Below are 21,513 nucleotides of genomic sequence, written 5' to 3' on the forward strand. Positions count from 1 at the left end.
AGAAGGCTGTGCAACTATGACATACAACTATCTACTGGGGCTTTGGGGGGAAAATAAATAAATAAAAAAAAAAATTAACAACATGAGTTTGATTTTCTTAAATATTTCTATATTTGCTTCTAAATCTTTCTGGGGTTAAAAAATGCTTTTCCACTAAGGAAACTATTACCTCATCCCAAATGATGCTGAGGTTACCTTCCCAAGAAAATTTTGAGAGATATCTTCTCTTCTAGGTAAAGTTGTATGACAGCCTATGATACAGTTGGGACCGGACGTCTAGAGTTGCAGACAGACAGCACAGTTTTTCTTAGGACCTTAGGACCTGAGCACCCTTGAACAGTCACACTATCCTCGACTCCAAAACCTTGAGAAGAGGTTGAGTTGACCAAGGCCATGCCCAGGTCTACGTCTCATCTCATCCTCTCAAAGATTGCTCCATCACTGGACTGGATGCTGCATTTCCTTGATTTTTAAATTATTTCCTGTCTGGCTCTAAAGACCACTGGTTTTGTTGGGATGTTGCATTATTTTTGCATCCTGGTGAGTTTACACCTTATAAATACATTTCAATCACCTAAAAATTAGATTCTGGGCCTCCTCAGTTTTGTTGAAGTCGCGTCCGGCGTCTAAGGCCGTTCCTGCGACAGACGACCACTTCTGGCCAGTGTTTTGGAAACATACCTTCAATCCGAGTCTTGAAGTGAGGGTATCTGTTGAGGATCTCCACCTGCTTCTTCCAGTCAAAATCATTCCGCCAGTAGGAGATGACTTTCTTCAGATAGTTGGAGTTGAAACCATAGTGAAAGCGACTGTCCTCCAGCGGTGGGGTTAACCGGGCCTTCTCGATCCTCTGGTGTAAGTCCTGGAGCAAAACGCAAGACCCCAAGGAGACAGGGGTGGGTGGGGCAGAGCACAAGAGAAAGTTTGTTTCCAGAAGACAGAGCACCCCCTGCAGCCACAAGACACAGAGCTAGAGAAGAGGCAAGGCAAAGTTTCATGGGAGGTGAGGAGGCCATTGGTCTATGGACTCGCACTCTGGGCTGTCAAGTTTATTCCAGAGGAGACCTCCTGGCTTCCCACAAGAGTGACTGTTTCCAGAACATATGTGTTCTTCACTTTCAATTTCACGTTCACTTCTCATCTCTTGGTTTTTAAATGTATGAACAATACACCATACGCATCTTTAATTTACCTAGCCTTCTATATAGCAGGAGCTGGCAAACTTTCTGGAAAGGGCCGGATGGTAAATATTTTGGACTTTTCCAGCTACAACTACTCCATTCTGTCCTGGTAGTGTGGAAGCAGCCACAGACAATACACGGACGAATGCACGTGGCTGTCTTCCAATAAAACCTTATCTATGGACACTGAAATTTGAATGCCATATAATTTTCACATCATGAAAAATTATTCTTATCTTGATTTTTTCAACCATTTAAAGATGTAAGAACTATTCTTAGCATGGGGGAGGTACAAAAACAGGTGGCTGGGTGGATTTGTCCCGCTGACTCAATGATACATTATAATTCGTTTGGGATAAAAATTACAGACCAGGAGAGAGGGTGCAAGTCTAATGGGTGTGCATCAGGCTATGAGACCAGCCCAGGCGGGGTAAGTTCAAGTCGGCTCACAGACACTCTCAAGTGTTACCCTTCCCAGGGTTTCCTCCCAGGCACCTCCATCACCCCAAACAGATTTCAGAAATCTTAGACCCAAGTCTAAGAACCCTAGAAAGGAGTTATCCTCGGGAGCCACAGCCTAGTTTCTCTGGGGTGCAGCCTAGTTTCTGTTTTTTAATCCCATCCTCCTCGGAACCTTCATGACTTTTTTCTTGCTACTTTTTTTTTTTTTTTTTTTGGGAGGAAGGTCAGCCCTGAGCCAACATCCCTGCTAATATTCCTCTTTTTGCCGAGGAAGACCAGCTCCGAGCCAACATCTATTGCCAATCCTCCTCCTTTTTTGTTTCCCCAAAGCCCCAGCAGACAGCTGAATGTCACAGTTGCACATCCTTGTAGTTGCTGCATGCGGGACGCGGCCCCAGCATGGCCAGAGAAGCAGTGCGTCGGTGCGCGCCCGGGATCCGAACCCCGGCCGCCAGCAGCGGAGCGCACGCACCTAACCGCTAAGCCACAGGGCCGGCCCTCTTGCTACTTCTTATGGCATTTACCTCTATTAACCTTTTAGTTAACTTTTCTCTGTGCACATTTCTTTTCTCAGCTACTGGACTGTGAGCTATTCGAGGACAGGATCTCTCTCTTCTTCCAAGCATCCAGCCCTGTGCCTGCACACAGTAGGTGCTCAAATACCCACAGAATAAAGCGAGAATGGGTGGGGACATCCCAGCTCCCTCCCACCCTCCTGGCCCAGCTCAAGCCTAGCTGTCAGATCAGCCCACCCCATTGGTCACATCCTTCCTGACTCCAGCCCTACGCGGAGGAGGGGGCAGTGGCTTAGGAGTTAGACAGCTCTGAGTCCAAACCCTTCTGCTTATTATCTCGGTCACCTTGGACAAATGGCTTTACCTCTCTGAGCTTCAGTTTCTGCATCTGTAAGATGGAACAACAGACCTCAGCCAACAGAATTACTGCAGGGACCGAGTGTGACCATGAGTGGCTGACACACAGTAGGTGCTTAACCAGCACTGGGCCAGCTGCAGGTTCTCTGTGCTCCAGCATTTTATGCCGCCACAGCCCTGACCAGAACCCGCTTGTTTTCTCCTTCAAGCTCAGGTGGGGCACAAGGTTTCAGGTGAGGCATAAAGGAGGCAAAACAGCTGTTTCCTGTGACCTTTGATGCACGTAACTGGGTCCAGCCAGCACCCCTTCTCCCGCCTGGGCACTGCTGGGCCTTGGGTAGGGGAAAGGAGGAGGCAGAGGAGGGAAGGAGCAGAAGGGACAGGTGGGCAGAGTGACTGAGCTCAGCACACCTCTCTGGAGCAATCTGCACCTGCCCAGGTGCACCTGGGAGAAGAGTAGACTAAACAACACTCCCAAGAGGGGCCCCTTTCCAAGCCCCGCCCCCTCCCCGGCCCCAGCCTAAGGCCCAAACCCAGCCCCAGAGAAACCACAGAAGGGCCGCCGCCCCCAGCCACGCCCCACCTCTGCTTAGAAAAAGGAGCCTTACGTTGATCTGCTCATCTGATGTTTCCACCTTGAAAGGGCGGATGCTCTCATCCTCCCGGGCCGTGGGCCTCACCCCAGGCCCCCACCACCCATCTTCAAGTGGCAAAGTTTCCTCCTTGTCCTTGGCGACGAACCAGTAGATGACATAGCCCAGCACCGAGGCGAGGAAAATTTCCAGCCACATGATTCCTGCAGAGTGGGGAGAAGCCATCAGCAACAGAGGCCACCCGGCCGGACCTTGACGCCTGGCCAGAGATGCCAAACCTCCAACTTCTCTCCCACCCAATCCCAGATTTTATGTACTTTTGACCTAAAAAAGGAACATAAGCATAGTATAGAAAAATTGGAAAACAGAAAAAGAGACAAAAGTCACTCATAATCCTACTGAGCTATGAAATTCATTAATCAGATTGGGAAAATATAATCCTGGGTTGGCTTCTGCACAGCCCTGGTGTTGGGGGCTGCATTCCTGAGGCCTCACGTTTCTCTGAGGGGTCTGCTCCAGAAGCTTCTGAGAAGCCTCTCTCCACCCTCACGACTCCCTCCCCTACGAGACAAGCAGCGACTTCTCTGAGTGGTGGGCTCAGGAGAGGGCATGGGACTGAGGCTCAGCCCCCTGCCGTCTCTCTCTGAGAAGAGCCTGTCCTCAGGATGTAAACAAGGGCAAGGGGGAAGTCTGAAGGTCAAGTTCAACTCTAGGGGATGGGGGAAGAGTGTTAGGCAGCTCAAACACGGCCACACATCTCAGCTGGGTTTTTTTAAGCAGCTTTATTGAGATATAATTCACCCATTTAAAGTGTACAACCCAATGATTTTTAGTATATCCACAGACTTGTGCAAACATAATTTTAGAACATTTTCATTACCACAAAGAGAAACTCCTTCAGCTATCACCCCCTTACTGCCCCCCACCCCACCCCAGGCCCTAAGCAATCACTGACCCCATTCTGTCTCTATAGATTCACCTATTACATTTCACATAAACTCAGCTGTGTCAATCCCCATTTGTCTGACTCCTGTGTCTTTTTCCTCAGAAAGGGAAAAAAGAAGAGCTCAGCTCCTGCAAACCAATACCAGGCGGACACCGGCCCAGCAGGGTTGTCTGGCTCCTAATCTTCCACATTCCCAGAGAAGTAACCCACAGAAGGTTCAAGTTCCCAGAAACACGCGTGAACGTGGACACAGCCCTCACACCAGAGCCAGCGGAGGTTCTGCTGGACGCAGTGGAGTTAGGACTCAACTGCAGGAGACATGATCCTGTTTCAGATGATGACTCGGCAGAGCCACTCCCCAGCCCCAGCCCTGACTGTGTCTTGGAAACTGAGGCAAGAGGAGGACCCCACTAGGAAACCCACACTCGCGTGTCCTCTATTCGCTACAGGACCCCGCTGGGAGCTTGCTGAGGCCCTGAGGTTTGCTCCTGCCAAGAGCTGCCCCTCTAAACTGAGAATTGGGCCACGGGGGGCCATTTCTTGAAATACTCGTCCACAGTGGTCCTTAATGAAGCTTCCAGACAGACATCCATTGGCATGGGCTCCCTCCCCTTCCTGCAGCACAGTGGAAATCTAATGCCCGGTTCCTATCAGTGACCCCACCGACCTCTCAGCTCCCACACTCAGTTCCTGGAGCCATCTCTGATTCTTCCTTCACACGTGTCCCTCCCCAAGTCCTGATGCCGCTCACATTCAGCCCCCTCCGTGCCCAGCCCCCTCCTCTGAACCAGAGCCCCTATCACTTGCATTTAGATTACTGCGACAGCTTTCCAAGCCCACCTCTCAGGTCACTGGCGCACTTGGAATCCACGGCAGCATTCTCCCTGGGAATTGGACCCTGCCTGTCCAGCCCTGAACTTCCCTCTCCCCCTTTGGGTTACGAAATCTAAAGTGGTTCAAGGTCTCATTCACTCCACGTGTACTGGAAGTCTAAGCCGTGCCAGAGAGCAGGCCTCTGCCATCCCAGCTGAGATGTAGCCCGTGGTGTGTCGGCGTGGGCTCTATCCCAGCCTGAAGACAGGTCCCGCCTTCCATCTTTCAACCCCAAGCACCAAGAGTGCCTGGCCCTCTACGTGTGGGTGGGTGGGATCAGGTGGGTGGCTGGGACCAGCACTCCTATAGTTAAAACAAGGCGAGGGACAGCTGCACTGTAGGGCATGTGGCGAGCGTGTGGGACGAGGCGGAAGGCAGACGCAGAGCTGCCTCCAGCAGCAGGAGTAGGTGGATGAAGTTCACCTGGCAGGGGTCACATAGCAATGATCTGGAGCTCAGGCAGGCAAGGACTGTGTCTGTCCCAGTCCTGCCCTGACCCCAGTGCCGAGCATAACACCTGACACAGCAAGGCACTCTGCCAATATTTGCGCAATCACTGTACACAGTGGAAGCAAATAAGACAAATTTTGCGCAATGTTGTCAAGGGGCTGCAATCGTAAAGAACAGCAAAGAGGGGTCCACCTCTCCAACCTCCCAGGTGAACTTTACAAACCACTCTCCTTCCGTGACCTCAGCACAGAGAGGCCATGAGCACCGCTGTCACTTCCCTCGGATATAAATGCCCAAATTTCCTCTTTCTGTGCAGAATGATTCCAGTGCTTTCACCTGCCCACGTGGGTTCCATGGCTTCCCCCTTGGATCACCTGCTCGGGAGGCAGAGCTGTGGAGCCCTGCACACAGCGACACCCTAGGAGGCACCCACCGCCCCCACTGCCTTTTTACAACTGCTGGGTCATTCCAACTCAGCAGATCTGTTGTGTGCGCAGTGCCGTTACCTCCCCTGGCACTTAAGCGGCAGAATGAACTCCGCTGACCAGAGACGGTATGTTGAAATGATCAGTGTCCAAGGACCCCGTCGAAACCCCCAGAACCAGGACAAGGGGCATCATGACGGCCCACGCTGGCACGGCCCAGGGCAAAGTAACAGATTCAGGGAGAGGTTTTAAAGTCCTTTTATCTGCATGCTAATTAAGATAAGAATATTAGTACTTGGGTCAAGGACGGCGCTTGCGAGCCACTGATCTCAGATTACAAAGCAGGCTTTACCGAACTGTTAATCTGCCACCTAGCGCCCTCCCTTTATTTAACAGCGGGTCTTAACTGCACAGGAAGTAAGGTGTTCAAGGTTAGCCCGGAGGGACAGGGATGTGATAAACTGTGGTACGTGCAAATCCATCCACTCAGGAGCCAAAATTCATTGAACTTGACTTTCCTTTTCACCTATTTGAGGCGAGAATCAGAGCCGGCAAGGGTCTTGCCCCAATCACACCACAACTGTGAGGATTAGAATTTGTAGCCAAAGCATTCGTTCCCTGTCTGCCGTTGGGCACGCTGCAGCCCAGCTCCCCCAGCTCGTCTCCCCTCTGCACCTGTTTTCAGCCTCGAGCCTTCATACCTGCTCTCGGGGACCCCAGATCACAGAGCCACGGCTGCACGTCGGCCCCAGCGTGTCTCCCAGGCTTGCACATCTTTTCCAAAAACTGAAATAATAATGAACAAGACCTTCCCCTTCCTGGCCCAGAGGAGCTGCGGTTCAACGAGGGAGGAGGTGGTGGGTCAATGAGTCGGCCATTGGTCCTAACTCTGTGCCCAGACTCCATCCCAGGCTCCTGGCCTGAGAGTGAGAACTGAGTTGCCCACCGCTGGGGGCCTGGAAGGTCTGGGAAGTGCCAGGCTCCAGCAGGCCGGCGTCCAGGGTGCCGCAGCTGCCCTCAGGCCTCTGGAGCTCCCTCGCCAGGGCTGCTGCTCTCTTTAGAGTAGGGGAAACTGAGGCTGGAGACTCAGGAGAGAGGGCGCCACAGCTCCCTGGAGGAAGCAGGCGAGGGTGAGGAGCCAGCTGGTGGCTCCCTTTCCTCCCCAGGGCCGGCTCCTTTGCGTGGGGCCAGTAGAAGCAAACATCACCAACAATGGGGAGAATGATTGTTCCCCGGGAAACCCAAGGCCAGCTGGACTCTGGCAGCAGCGGCCTGGAGTGGGGAGGAGGTGGCACCAGGCAGATGAGGAGCCCACCTCTCCATGGCCTCTCTCGGCCAGGTGGCACCTGGGGGCAAGAGAAGAGCTGCATCAGCCCCACCGCCACGGGGCCAACCAGTGGCTAGGTTGGAGCCACTGAACATCCAAGCTGCAAAGGAATTCAGCAGCCTTGAGTCCAACCTCTTCACTTCATAGCTGGGGAAACAGGCCAGAGGGGGAAGTGACTCACCCCAGGTCATGTGGCCGCGGAGCGACACGTCTGGAGTAAATGGAGAGAAGAATCACTAGTCGCCCTTCCTGTAGCGGCACTAAGCAGGTTTCTCACTAACCTTGGCACAACTGATGTTTTGGACCCAATAATTCTTTGCTGTGAGGGTTGTCCTGTGCATTAAAGGGTGTTCAGTAGCATCCCTCGCCTCTACGCACTAGAGGCCAGTAATACCCCTCTCCCCCAGTCTCCAAACACGTCTCCAGACATGGCCAAATGTTCCCTGGGGGGAAAGCTGCCCTCGGTTGAGAACGCACCCTGTCGAGCAGTGGTTCCTCTTTAGGATGTGTCAGAATCACCCGGGAGCTTGTTCAATGGACTTTCTGACTCAAGGAGTCTGGGGGAGGCCCTGGAATTTGCATTTCTAACAAGTTCCCAGGTGCTGCTGCTGCTGGTGTGGGGACCACACTTTGAGAACCCCTGCTCTGCACTGGATTATAAACTCCGAGAAGGCCAGGTTGTCTGTCTTGCTCCCTAAGGCACCCCAGTGAGCACCTGGCCTGGTCGTGGCAGATGCAGGGATCCCACCAAGAGCTGTTGAGTGAACACCCAGGCCCGAGGTGAGAGCAACTGTGGCCCTTCTGCAGGATCAAGAGGAAAGGCAGAGAGAAAACACCATCTCCGAGGTAACAGGTCAGCAGGGACTCCCAGAGCCGTCCTGGTGGGGTGGTCCCACGCAGAAAACTGGACACCCAAGCTGGTTATGACCCTCTGGGGAAGGGTGGACCCACGACTCTGCATCCGTGGTGTCCAAGATCCCACCAGAAATTGAAGTGCGTTGCAGCTCCAGGGCAGCCTGCTTCCCCCCCGCCCTCTCCCCCGGGCCTGTGAAAATCTCAGCAGCCCCGCTCTCACATTTCACTAACTCTCTTTTCCTGGGAGGGGCACCAGAGAAATTCCATAACCCCTCCTTCTCACAACCTGCAAGCTACAGTCTAAACTCGTAGCCAGACACACGAGGCGCCCCCACTCTGGAGCCTGAAGCCACACTAGGCAGTTTCTCCAAATCCTAGGACACCCTGCATTTCCCCTGTCAAAACCCTGCTCCTCCGTCTTCAGGAGGCAGCCAAGCCTCTCCTCTTGCCCCGCCAGCAGCGGGTCTTCACACCCTCCCCTCAACCCGCCCCAGTGCCCTCTCCCTCCTGGGGGCCCTCTGTCCGAGGGTATCAGGCAAGGTCGGGGAGGGCTTCCTCGGACACTGCTCTGAGCACTTTGTGTCATTTAACTCACTGAAGCCCCACGACATTCCCATTTTACAGATGAGAAGACTAAGGTTGAGTACCTTGTGCAAGATCAAACAGCAGGATTCTAGTGCAGGCAGCCAGACGCCACAGCCCATGCTCTGCACCCTCCGCAGATCACCTCAACTCCTTATGCTTTGTTGCTTGGGGAGGATTTTTCTGTACGGTGAAACTGTGCGCTTCTCAATGACAGGAAGTATGTCCTTCTCAGCCCTAAATCCCCACCATGCCTTCTTTAGAAAAGGTGGCCGATAAACCCCAGAACTGAATACTGTCATAGCCAAGCCCATCATGACAGAGCGGGCTGAGGGGGTGCTGAGGCTTAGGGAGGTCAAATGACTCCGCTCAGGGTCACCACGGGCTACTGGGTAGCTCGGGCCTGAGGGTCTCCCCACTGCTCCCACGGCCTCCACCGGCCCACAGAAGGCTGCTGGCTTCCCGGCACGTACTGGGACGGCCAGGGCAGAGGGCTTCTGAGAGCTCCGCAAGAAGCCGAGGCAAGGCTGCTGTCGCTTCCAAGTCACCTTCCCCGCAGGATGGGTTTCCTTCCCATCCTTCCCCTCCTCCAGCTAAAATGCAATCTTCTATTTCTTCCCTCTCCCCGCCGCCCCGAGCACAGCGCCCTGCACACAGAGGCGCTCGATGTCGTGCAACCACACACCCGAAGCTGTCCTGCCAGTGGACTCAAGCAAGACAGGCCCCTTAAGGTGGAAGTAGGTGTGTGCAGGGTGCCATCAGAACTGGAATCGAGATAACAGGCCTAGAGATGTTAGTGCTGATGAGATAGCTATGATAGATACATAGTCACAGGTTAGCACAAGTCAGCCTACAGGAAGCCACCTGGTAGAAGGGAACCGTGTTGGAGCTATAAATGACCCTGACCCACAAGGCGCCCCTTTTCTGAGTGTGCAATGCTTTAGTTTGCACGTAGGCTGGATAAGTCCGCACCTGCTTCTGAGCAATACGCACGCTCTGCTGCTTTCTGCACCTTGTCATATACACAGACCTCCCTATAGCCATAAGGCAGTAACTTTGTTCTTTAAGTTTTCTCAGGGACTCCAGGAAGGAGCCCCAGGCTGGTATCCATCACTGGTGACAAGGAAAAGGGATGATCTGGCGTCTCAAGGACTACACCACCAGATGGCCGCATTCCGAACCCCGCCCCCCCTTTCAGCCCGTTTGCTGACCTCACAGGCTGTGAGGATGGCCTGGCTCAAAGCACGTGCTCCACCAGTGTGTGTTCCTCTCTCTTCCCCTAAACCCCTTATTACTGCGCGGAATCTCCGGCCCGGAAGAGACCCCAGAGGAACCCCTGTCCCTGTTAGATTATTTAGCCCACGCCCCTGGGCCCAGCCGCAGCGTATGTGCACAAACAGGCTGGAAGCAAAAAAGTGCATGGCGTGGCATCTGTGGTCCAAGGGCGTCCACTGTCCTCCCCGTGTGCCCTCACCAAGGACATGGCTTGAGAGGACGAAGGACAGCACAAGGTGATGTACAGCTTTAGCTATCAGCGTTTTGCAAGACATGTCCTTAGGACAGTCTCAGCTCCTCTTTTTTATTTGATCCGAGAAGTTACAATCTGCTGCCCAATTCTGTTTGCTGAGCCTTCACGCTTCCAAGGACAGCTATATTTATCTCTTCTGTGTGGTGAGCTCCCGCTGGTGTAGAAAACATTCTAACCACATCAAAGCATCACCGTTTAGGAGACACTATGAAAAATTCAGATGTAATACAAAACGAGGGTGCCTTCTTTGTCATACCAGCACCTGAAGTAAGAGCTTAACTGATCTACCCTAAAAGTTCTAGAAATACATTGTATCCAATTAGGTTGTTTTGTAATGCACTTTTCCAAAATAGTGACAAAATACTTTGCTAGGACAGTTGGGTGGGGAGGGGAAGGCTATCTGAATGAAAGTATTTTTTCTTGGAGCCACAGTACCCTTCCTAAAAAAATGATTAGCTTGCCTAGTAAGGAAAATATAGTTTCTTGTTTTTTGGGGTTTTTTTGGTGAGGAAGATTGGCCCTGAGCTAACATCTGTGCCTATCTTCCTCTATTTTGTATGTGGGATGCTGCCACAGCATGGCTTGATGAGCGGTGTGTATGTCCGTACCCAGATCTGAACCTGTGAACCCCAGGCTACCCAAGCAGAGCCCACAAACTTAACCACTACACCACCAGGCCAGCCCCGGGAAAATGTAGTTTTTGTTGTAAAGCCTGATTTTTTTCTAAAACACAATCACTGGAGGACAGTGGTCATTTCGTTATAAGAGGCTGTGCTTAGACGGAAACCTGAGGCACTATAATTGATTACTCTGATAAGAAATGTGATTATATAAAGCGGAATTCCCCAAATTCTGCAGGGAGGTCAAGTTCTGTGCATGCATTTATGAAACTTGAAAAAAAATCAAGAATGAGTTCAAGTTGAAGAAGCTAGCTGAATAATATGATGACTTTCACCTTTAAAAGGTTGACTAAATGTAAACTATTTGAAAGTGACAAATGATGCTACTAGAGCAATTTATTAGTTTCCTTTTGTCTTTTTGGGTCTGACTCACAAAGGACAATTTTAAAAATAGGAGGTCAAATAGGGTAGGCCCTTTGTTCTCCAGGACTGTTAAAAGGAACATCAGTCTAATAATTTAAATGAACGTAATATTTCCGTTATGCTTGGGACAAAAATACAAGTTGTAAAACATACGATTTATTTTGAGATTGATAGTAAAAGCTCAAGTAAACTCTTTTTCTGTAATTTGGATTTGATCTGGAAAGTATCAAGAAGTCATTTGTTTTTTAAAGTAAATAAGAGATTTGGATTGGTGCCTTGGAAAAGCAAGTAAAAATTTGCTTTTGGACCAGAGGGTGGTTCAGCAGAAGCTGAATTTGACTAGGAGCCCAAGTCTTATTCCCCTTTGCAGGCATGGGGAATAAGACACAGCCCTGTACCTGCAGGAGCTCCTGCTCTAGTAGGACAAACAGATGAACAATAAGACCCTTCTAGTGATAGATACAATGATATATGTGCACAGATGGAAGAGAAGTCTGCAAAAGTAGGAGTGGTTAAGTGTGCCACAGAGGTTTCACAGAGAAGAGGTCACTGAGCAGGGTTTTTAAGGATGAATAGGAGTTTACCAGTTGGAAAATAATAGTGGCATGGGGACAAATCCAGGGAGAAAGGAGAGCACGTGCAAAGGGATGGCAGGAAGAAAGTGCACGGTGTAGGCGAAGAACCACAAGAACTCTACATCCACGTTCAGGGTAAGAGTTGATGATTTTGAACTTCGAAGTGCGGTCATTCCATTTATTTCTGTATTAGCTGAAAGGTGTCCCTACCTCATTTCTTTTATAAATTGTTATTTCATCCAGGAGTTTTAACTTAGAAATCGTGTTTGCAATTCAGATGACCCCTCTGTAAATTACATGCCGAGAAGAGCGAGGTAAGGAAATAGACTGGGGGATGCAAGCATTTCATGGTTGTGTGACAAAGAGGTGACCTGGACAGGAGATTACTCAAAACTCAACCCCCCACCTCCGCTGCCCTTAGTGAGCTGGCCTCTCAGCAAACATGCCGTCAGACTGAGATAGCGGGGCAGGCTGCCAGCTATGTTTTCCCCTTCTTTCTTGGCAGTGGGATTTTTATTTTAGTTGGAGAAGCCCAGCTAAACACTACATTTCTTGGCACCCCTTGGCGCTCAGAATGGCAGAGTGGTTCAGGGCTGACAAAGAGCTGTGAAGTGTATCTGAGACAGAGCCATCTGCGGTCCAGACAGCACCTTGGTGTGAATTAGGAAAACACACCCATTCCTCAAAATACTGTCCGGAAATTAACCTAATATAGTGCTTTTGTTACAAGATGCCTCATTGCCATCTGCCAGGAAGGGCTTATAAATAAAAATACAAATCCATGATGCTGACGATGTGAATGGCATCCTCTAAGGTTGTCCAGTGTACAACCTACAGAAGAGTACATGGGTCCTGCGTGTGTGTGGAAGATGATGTAAAGAGCCCTGACTTAGCCAGGAAGCATGCACCTTCTGCCCTTCCGCTTCCTCTTCATGCTTCCCGGGACATAGACATGATGGCTGGACTCTGGAAGCCGTTTTGGACATAAAGTGAGCTCGAGGATGGAAGTCAGTGCTAGAATGATGATGGAGAAAGACAGAAGGAGCTTGGATTCACCATGGAGCCAGCCCCCCAGCCCTGGACTATTTACTCCCAAACTTCCTTTGTATGACAGGGGAATACACTTCTATATTGTTTAAGCCACTGTTATTTTGTGTTGTCTATTATATAAAGCCAAACGTAATCCTAACTAATTGAGAAAGTCAGGGGGAAAAGAAAATATATCAAGTCCCCCAGTGGACAGACTCTCAAGAACAAACACTCAGTCTTCAGAACTTCCAGTGCCACAGTAATGGTCTATCTCTGAAACGTTTATATAATAAATAAACATTTTCCTGCCGTCCCAATCACAGAAAAAGTATGTTCTCAGAGGGCAGACACAAGGCAGTGTGTGGCCCCTCGAAGACGTGTTGTCAAGGGTGGCGCCATCCCTCCTGAGGACAGAAAAGGGTGTCCCACTTGGCTCCAAGTATTCAGCCGGCTTCTTTAAATAAAAAACCGGATGAAAAGCAATTTCATAACAGCTGCCAATTGTGAATTACAGATGGCCTTTAATCCTGCAATTCGAGTTCCAGGAGTTTATCTCCCCAAAATACTACATTTAGGTAAAATGTCCTTTGTACAAGAATATCCATGGCAGCTTTTTTTTTTTTTCTTTTGGTAAAAGCGGAAGATTGGAAACAATCTTAATGCTCCTCAACTGGGGACTGGTAAAGTAAGCTGTGACATAGTCATACAGTGAATACTATGCAGAAGGCGAAAAAAAGAGGTAAATCTATATGCTGCTCTGGAGAGATCTCTACGATGTATGGTGAAAAAGGCAGGCTGCAGAGAAGTGTGCAGAATTATCAGGTGCCTTTCGTGTGGACTGAGGGACACACACGCCCTGTTGAAGACTGGCCCTGGGAGTTCACCCAGACGCTGGCAACAGTGGCCGCCTGCAAGGAGGGAATAAGCTTCCACTCCATAAGTGTTTGCACCTAGAAAAAAATCATTTTTTACCAATGCACGTACTATCTGCTCAAAAACAAAATAATTATTCATTTTTAAAAGATGAAAACCCTTAGGGGTGACAGACCATGTGATTCCACTTCAGAGGTGAGTCAGACGCGCTCACAACACCAGAGCTGCACGGATGTGCTCAAGCAGCCAAGGCTGGGACATCTTGGTGTGACTTTCTCATGGCCAAGAAGTCTCGGGGACAGAGGTTAATCCGGAAACCCACAGGCATCTGAAGGCCCGGGGCTGGCAGAAATGTGAGACTAGGTCAGGGAAGCTGGCCGGGCTGCCAGAGAACCGGTGTCCAAACGGGGCCATGCTTTCCGTGAACGTGGCTCCTGCTGCCCCTCTGTACAGATGACAGGCACGTGCGTGGCTCTAACCCAGGCCTCCTCTGAGCTCCAGACCCGTACACCCAGCTGCCAACCTGATTATTCCTCATGTCTCGAAACCCCCTCTGGTGCATCTGAAATTGCACTTATCCCCCTAAACTTCGTCTTCTTTCGGGGTTCCCTCTCACTGTGGCTGGCACTACCCACCTTCCAAATGCCAAGCCAAAAACCCAGGTGATGTCTTTGAAAGCCCTCTCCTTCATTTCACCCACATCTGATCTATGGCAAGTTCCGGCAGCTCTACCCCCAGAGAACATCTTGAATCCCTCTCCACCACCACGTCCCGCCCAGGGTCCTGCGGTCTCCCCTGGACCACAGCACAGCGCCTGTCCAGTCTACTCACACCCGCTCTGCCGCCTCCAACACTCGGCAGGCAGAGCGACCTTTTGAAAATGCCAGTCTCACCATATCACACCCCCTGTTAAAACCCTTAAAGAGCTTTCTGCTGCCCTTGGGACACAGCCACATGGGTTAGTGTCGCCTTCAAGGCCTGTGCGGTCTGACCTGCCCACCTGTCCCCTCCGCGCTGGGAACCAGCCCCCACCCCATCTTCTTTCAGCCCTTTGGGAGTTCCTCCCGGGCCCTGTCACTGCAGCAGAGACCACTCTGGGTGGCGGGCTGGCCCAGCCTGGATGGGGGAAAATCCTGGGAGGGGGCCTCCCTGACTGCACAGCCCAGCACGTGGCCAGCCTCCGCACCCACAGCCATTTTCCCTGAACCCCAGTGGCCGACCAGGCACTCAGGATGGGCGAGGCCGAATGCAGGGGAACTGGGCTGAGCAGAACGCTCTGGACTGGGATCAGGGCCTTGTTTCTCTCCCTGCAAGACCAGGAGCCCAGCTCTGGGGGAACGGCCAAGTGTCAACACCCAAAGGAAAGGAAAAATGTTGTTTGTGGGCAAAAACAAAGCAGAGGAAAAGAGAAGTAAAAACAGTGTGAGGGGGCAGCCTTCTTCGGGGAGCCCTGTTCTGGGGCCTGAAGGAAGGCACATCCACCACCTACCTGGGGGCTCTCCCCACCCCACCTCCAGCTGTACAGATAGACAGATAGATACGCTTGTGTAGACAGAAAGAAAGAATACAATTTGGGACTGTCGATCTGACGAAAACCTTCAGGGAGTCGGGAGCCAGCCCGCCTTGTGGGCAGGCACCACTGCCTGCTTTCAATCCCGGCCCTGCTGCTTGCCAGCCATGTAACCTCAGCCCACTTCTCCAGGCCTCGGTCTCCCCGGCTGTAAGATGGGGAGAATAAAGTACCTCCCTTTCCAGGTTGGGAAGATTGATGAGTTAACTCGGGGAAAGGGGACCGCACACAGAGCTGCATTCACGTTTTGTGTTTAAATCCTGAGCACACTAAAGGTGGGGAGAGGGGCCTAGTCCAAAGCTGAGGGAATCTTCCCTGAGGAAGTGCTGCCTGAACTGAGATGGGACATTAAGGAGTGCTCCTCGTAAGAGGATGAGCAGAGGACTCCAGGGGGCAGTCTGGCACCTGCAGGCCAGCATGGCTAGAAGGCAGCAAGTGCGGGGAAGAATGGCCTGGGATGACCAGAGGGCTCTCGGCTCTGGGGCCTGAGCAAAGGGCCCATCAGGACCTAACACCATAGAGGGTCTGGACGGATGAAGGGGAGGACCATGTGGGTGGGCTGGCTAGCCCTGAGCACTTTAGAGAGGTGATGGTGACCTCCACAGATTTTAAATGCCCCTGAGCTGGGGCCCACCATAAACTCCTTCACACAACCTTCCACACAGGCCTTAAGTGACATAACGCAGGGAGGGACCAGACTCTCCACACTGTGGGGTTCATGCTCTCATGCTCGGGGAGTCTCATTTGAAGTCTTGTTCCAGCTCCCGTTCTGCCAATTAAAATAAGAGCCGACGAGCTTTCCATTGGTTCTAAGTTACTGGAGAAAAAACCCAAGTGGAACACAGTTCACTGCCTCTGAGGAAAAAGCATTCCCTCCTGTGGAGTTTCAATACTTGGCATTCTCCATCTGGGTAGAGAAGACTCCTATTTCAGGGGATAAAGGAGAGGGCCATGTAATACAGCTATTTGATCTCCTTCCCACCATTAGCCACACTCTGCCCCTCCCCACCCCCCCCCCACCCCCGAGTCTGCTACTCCTCAACCACGTGCTCCCCAACTGGAAGCTTCCTCAATCGTGTGTAACAGGATGGCGCTGTTAGCTGGCCATGGCCGGCCGAGTAACCTGAGCCAGCTTTCTCGTCAGAAGGGCCCGTGTGTTTCAGGCAGAGCAGTCCTAAGGACTAGGGTCAGAGTCCCGAGGAATGTTCTGGGTTGTTGCTATCCTGGTGGGAGTGAGTTTGCTTGTGGCAACATCTAGGTTGCCAAAAGGAATAAAAAGTCACAAAAGGCTAAAAAGTACCACTGGAGTTCAATCAGCAGTCCTGAGGGCGACTCTGAAATCAAGATGGTCCAGCTTCACAGAGCATTCCGGAGATCCTGAGAACAGCCGTGCCTCTGCAGGAGGGAGGCGCCTTCCCGAACCTGCTGGCCAGGCAAGCTCCTGCCTCCCGCCAGGGACCACGTGCTCCAGCCAGTAGGTCCTGCCCCAGGCAAAAAACCCAGGAAAGCAGGAAAGTATATCCATTTTTCCACACAGAGCTGGTGAGAGACTCATTCTTCCCTGAACAGCCCTGGTCACAACAGGGCTCATCATGCGGCTTGACAGTGGGACCAAAGGATTTCTCTTACTTTCTAAAAGGTTGGAGTACAACTGGAGAGTCACCATGAAATGTAGCAAAGGTTGCTCACCCCACAGGGCAAGCCAAGTCCCAGGCTGAGCTATCAGGGGACAACCTGAGGTGGTGGCCCTCGGGGAAGGGCGGAGGGCCCACTCCCTGGCCTCTCGGAGGCCTCCCGCAGCCCTCCCAGGCTCACGGTGCAGGCCACAGCTGGGCCAGAGCCAGCCGGACAGGCCCACGGTGGGGATGCTCAGAACCCTTCCAGAGTATCAGTATGTATCTGGACACCACAGCCTCCCGCGAGGAAGCCCAGAGAAGCCCCAGACTGTGACACGAGGGTGGGAAGACTCTTAAACACATCATCTCCTGTACCTCAATAACACTGAGAGGTCTGGGGTAGTTTTTTCTGTTTTAAAGAGATTTAAAAATGAAGCTTAGCAAGGCTGGAGCCAGCCTGGTGGCGTAGTCGTTAAGTTCGTGTGCTCCACTTTTGCGGCCCAGGGTTTGCAGGTTCGGATCCCAGGCGCGGACCTACACCACTTATCAGCCATGCTGTGGCGGCGTTCCACATACAAAATAGAGGAAGGTGGGCACAGATGTTAGCTCAGGGCCAATCTTCCTCAGCAAAAAAAAAAAAAAAAGAAGCTCAGCAAGGCTAAGTAGCTTGAGTGGACCCAGCTGGTAAGTGCCAAGAGGACATTTTAACTCAGCCTGTTGATCAATCTTCCCAAATGCTAAAGGCAGCAAAAACTCCTTTGCTCCTGACCCAGGACAAGGCCTGGGGTCCCTGTTTGTGGGTTAGCTAGAGAACCTTCTGGAAAGTCTTTGAACTCCTCAGAGAGAAGAATATTTTCTTTCCTAATAGAAGCACTTTTACTTAGGCCTGGGAGAGCCTAAAAGGTGTGGCTTGGCAGCGGCCGGACTGTGCATGAAATTGACTCCTTATGAGAACAGTGCCCACTGGCCAGGCAACAGAAGGAAAGAGAGACAGTGGGTCCAGTGGGCACAAAGACTCCACTCCAGGTCTTTGAGCCGTTGGGAGGAAAGCTCTGGGCCAGACTTCAGGGAGTGAAAACAGCTGCTCTCTGGTGAGAAAGGACGAACTACGACCTCCCCTAAGAAAGTAAATATACTTTCACGGCAGAAGAGGCTGCTCCGGTTTGGACCATTGTGTGTTTAGTTACATAACCAAGGGCAGGGTTGCATGTACTCTTCTGGCGAGAGGAACTCTTCCTGGAGCACCCGCCACTCCCCAGCCCCGCCTCAGGGAAGGGGGTGGCTGGAGCCTTGGCAAAGCTTTGCTTCCCTCTTGGAGGAACCACTAGGGTGCCTTGTCCCTGCCACAACTCCCCACCTCACCCACACAGCCCCCTGGAGACTCTGCTCCTAAAGCGCCTGGCTTAGGCCAAGAAGCCCCCACAGGTGACCCCAGGAGGCCACCCAGGCTGGGCAGTGACCCTTCTGCCTCAACTCCAGGCCCTTGACCTGTCTGAGGCTCTGCCCCCCACACCCTGGGCCAGGGCCCTGACTGCACTTGAAGCTGCCCTCAGTGGACCTGGCATGGCTTGCAGGCCCACCCAGGCCCCGGCAAGACTGACCCCTCTCCACCCACGTTTCCTGTCCTGAAGATGCCTTCGCCGTTCTTAACCACAGAACATCACATACTAGAGCTGGGAGGAGTCTTGCCGATTGGAGAGCCCAGCCTCCTCATTTTATAGATCAGGTGCAGGGAGGGGACATTTTAATGGCAGAGCGGGGACATGAACTGGGTCTTCCTTCTGGGCCAGTTCTCTTTCCGCATCACTGTATAGCCTCTCAAAGGACTGAATCACCAATGATGGGATGTAGGGCCCTATCAGAGGTGGGTTTTGAGTATGAGATCCTAGGGGCCCCTGACGCCACCACAGGCCCGCTCTCTCCGTGCCCACTCCAGCTCAGTGGTATGCCCTGGGCTATCTCTTCAGCAGCGGTGACCAGCCCACACTAAGCCCTCCTGGATCTTGTAAGCCCAGCTGTGTTCCACGTCCTTGAGTATCTCAGCTCAAGAATGAAGAAATAGGGAGGCGGCCCCACGGCCTAGCGGTGAAGTTCAGCACACTCCGCTTCAGCGGCCCGGGTTTGGTTCCTGAGCACAGACCTACACCACTCGTCAGTGGCCATGCTGTGGCGATGACCCACATACAAAATAGAGGATGACTGACACAGATGTTAGCTCAGGGTGAATCTTCCTCAGCCAAAAAGAATGGAGTCTGGGCAGCCCCTGCCTTCCCGTGTCTGGGCCAGGCCAGGATGCTGGAAGGGAAGAGTCAAGGTGCCAGGTGAGCACTCACTAGGCCCGGGACCTGCTGGGCTCTTGTGTGGGTGGGAGGGGCACTGTGCACTGGTGACATGGGGCTTCCTGTGAGCCCCACTTGGTGCTGGACTTGGACGTCAGACATGAACCAGGACACCAGAGAAGAGGGGGGCAGGCACTCCACTTCCTCCAGTGGTCGGATACCCTTTCTCTAAAGGTCCCTCCACCCAAAGAGCCCTCATTCGGTTGCTAGCCTCATTCAGACAGGCCCCTCCCATGAATCCACACCAGCTTAAGGCACAGCCGAGAGGCAGGTGGGAGGCACAGAGAGCATGTGGGGGTTGGAGCAGTTGTGCTGAGGTTCACCCAGGCTGCCTGGCTGAGCAGTTATTTTCCATGGAAGTCCTCCCTTTCCTGAAACTGGAACGGGGGGACCATTGGGGGCAGGCAGCAGAAAGTTTGGACTCCTCTTCTCTCAGGCTGGGCCAGTTCAGTTTATCCAGTAGGTCACTCACACCAAGGACGCTGGTGGCAGCTTGGCCCACACTCAGCAAACACGGATGTAAAGCTCATCCCTGCTGGGCACACATCTGCCACAGGGCGTCTGCACCTGCTCTTCTCGAAGCCCGACGCCCGCGGCACTGCCGCCCTAGACAGCAGCCTGCCTCTCCCTTACTCCTCAGGATTATTCAAATGTCACCTCTCAGTGTGGCCTTCTTCTGTCACCTGACACTCCCTTTCCCTCTTCTGTGCTTTATTTTTCTCCATGGCACACATCTTCTTCTAACAGACTTTATATTTTACAAATTTATTTTGTTTATCGTCCATTTTTCCCCCAACAAAACTGCAAACCCCACGAGGGCATGTTCCCTGCAGAGGGCAGTCCCTAAGCACTGCCCACACTTCCTCACATGGCCCTTCCTGGTGTGGGAATTTGAGAAAGAACAGCTGTTTGCTGAACACTGCCAGAGCTTGGTGCTAAGTCAGACCCCGTGGGGCCAGCGGAAGTTCCCCACAAGGAACCCGAAGCCCTGACTCCCTGAAGGAAGCAAGCCTGGCACCAGAAGACAAGCTACTTTCTGGAGCAATTGGCTTCCTGCAAATGTTTATTTTCAGTTATGCTGAATTCAGAGGAGGCTGCAGAGTGAACAGAAACAGGCATGATTCTCTATGTCCTCAACAATTTCCCACAACAGCTCATAAATCCAGGCCAAGGCGCTGCACTAGGAGTTGAAGTGCCAGACGCATAGGTCCCCCTCACCCCCCATTCCTACTCCACCTGCAGAGCCCGCACAGAGCTGCCAGGGCAGAGAGGGGTGTCAGGGAAGGGGGAGCGGTGTCTGCCCAGCCGGGGGCGGATCCAGGCTCTGTGAAGCCTGAGGTTTATACAGCGGAGGGAAGGGGAGTGGGGGAGGGACGCAGCTTTAAGAAAAAGAAGTCAAAATCAGGATTATAACACTGCTAGAGCCACTGCCCTGCCCTCGCCCCCTCCCCGCGCAAGGCTTCGGAAGGGCCAGGGCAAGTGAGGGCCAGAAGCTTCTGTTGCACCGCTCTCCCGTAAATGGGCCCCCGCCAGGGAGGGAGGCTGACTGAATCTCGGGTCCCTGCTGCGCTTTTCCTCAGACCGATCACACTCCGTGGCTTCCACTACACGGTGAAGTCTTAACCCCAGGCCCACGCTCCCTCTCCTGTGCGCCCAGCGGAGCAGGAGGGCAAGGGGGCGTCGGACAGAGATGGCAAGAAAGCACATTTAAACGAAAGGACCTGAGAGAGGTTTTAGGGCTCTGGTGACAAGTGCATGGCAGCCCTGGCAGCAATACGCTCCGGGAGAGCCGGCCCGGGGACCCCGCTGCGCTCCTCCGGCGCCCCGACCCGCGCGCACTTGGAGGCCAGAGCGCGGCTGGGCGCAGGGCGCGGGCACGCCAGGTCCCCGGCGCCGGGAGGGAGCTGCGGGTGGCGAGCGAGGGACGGGCCCCAGAAGCGTGAGCGGAGGCCTGTCTGCACGTCCCCCAGCCGCGGCCACCGGGCCCCCATCCCGCGCCCCCCGCCCGCGCATCCCGATCCGCGTCTGCATCCCGGGAGCGCGCTCCCCGCCGCCCGGGCCCCGGACCTGCGGCCCACGCGCCCGGGCGCTTACGATCGTCGGCTCCCGGCTCCCTGGCTCCGGCGGCGGCAGGCGAGCGGTCCTGCCGACTCCCCGGCGCCCCGGCTCCTCCTCGGCTCCTCTCCGGCCGCCCGGCGCTGACCCCACCCAGGCTCCGAGCGGGGCGGTCGCGGGGCGGTCCCGGGCCCGGCCCGGCCCATCCAGGTTCAGTCCCGCCCCGCCCGCGTTACCTGAGCGCCCGGGGGCAGTCTCTTCCCCCGCTAAGGCTCCGCCTCTGCTTTGGAGGAGAGCTACTCCAAGTGCGGTCCGCGGA

The 21,513-nt window shown here is 53.1% G+C and overlaps 1 protein-coding gene across 2 annotated transcripts in view; it reads right to left on the reverse strand.

The window, feature by feature from the left end:
• Positions 1-21,309, reverse strand: part of EPHX1 (epoxide hydrolase 1) — a 35,666-nt gene extending 14,357 nt beyond the window's left edge. Inside the window, exons 1-3 of one of the 2 annotated variants that reach the window (XM_058533615.1) lie at positions 21,234-21,309; positions 3,124-3,311; positions 682-862 (exon numbers count right to left, since the gene is read on the reverse strand). In XM_058533615.1, coding sequence (XP_058389598.1) covers positions 682-862; positions 3,124-3,306 — 364 coding nt within the window. In that variant the 5' untranslated portion in view covers positions 3,307-3,311; positions 21,234-21,309. Of the gene's footprint in view, positions 1-681; positions 863-3,123; positions 3,312-21,206 lie in introns of both variants that reach the window. The other variant, XM_058533614.1, reaches the window with a different exon arrangement.
• Positions 21,310-21,513: the final 204 nt, after the last annotated feature.

The sequence above is a fragment of the Diceros bicornis genome, chromosome 38 (assembly GCF_020826845.1).
Source record: "Diceros bicornis minor isolate mBicDic1 chromosome 38, mDicBic1.mat.cur, whole genome shotgun sequence".
Lineage (NCBI taxonomy): Eukaryota > Metazoa > Chordata > Mammalia > Perissodactyla > Rhinocerotidae > Diceros > Diceros bicornis.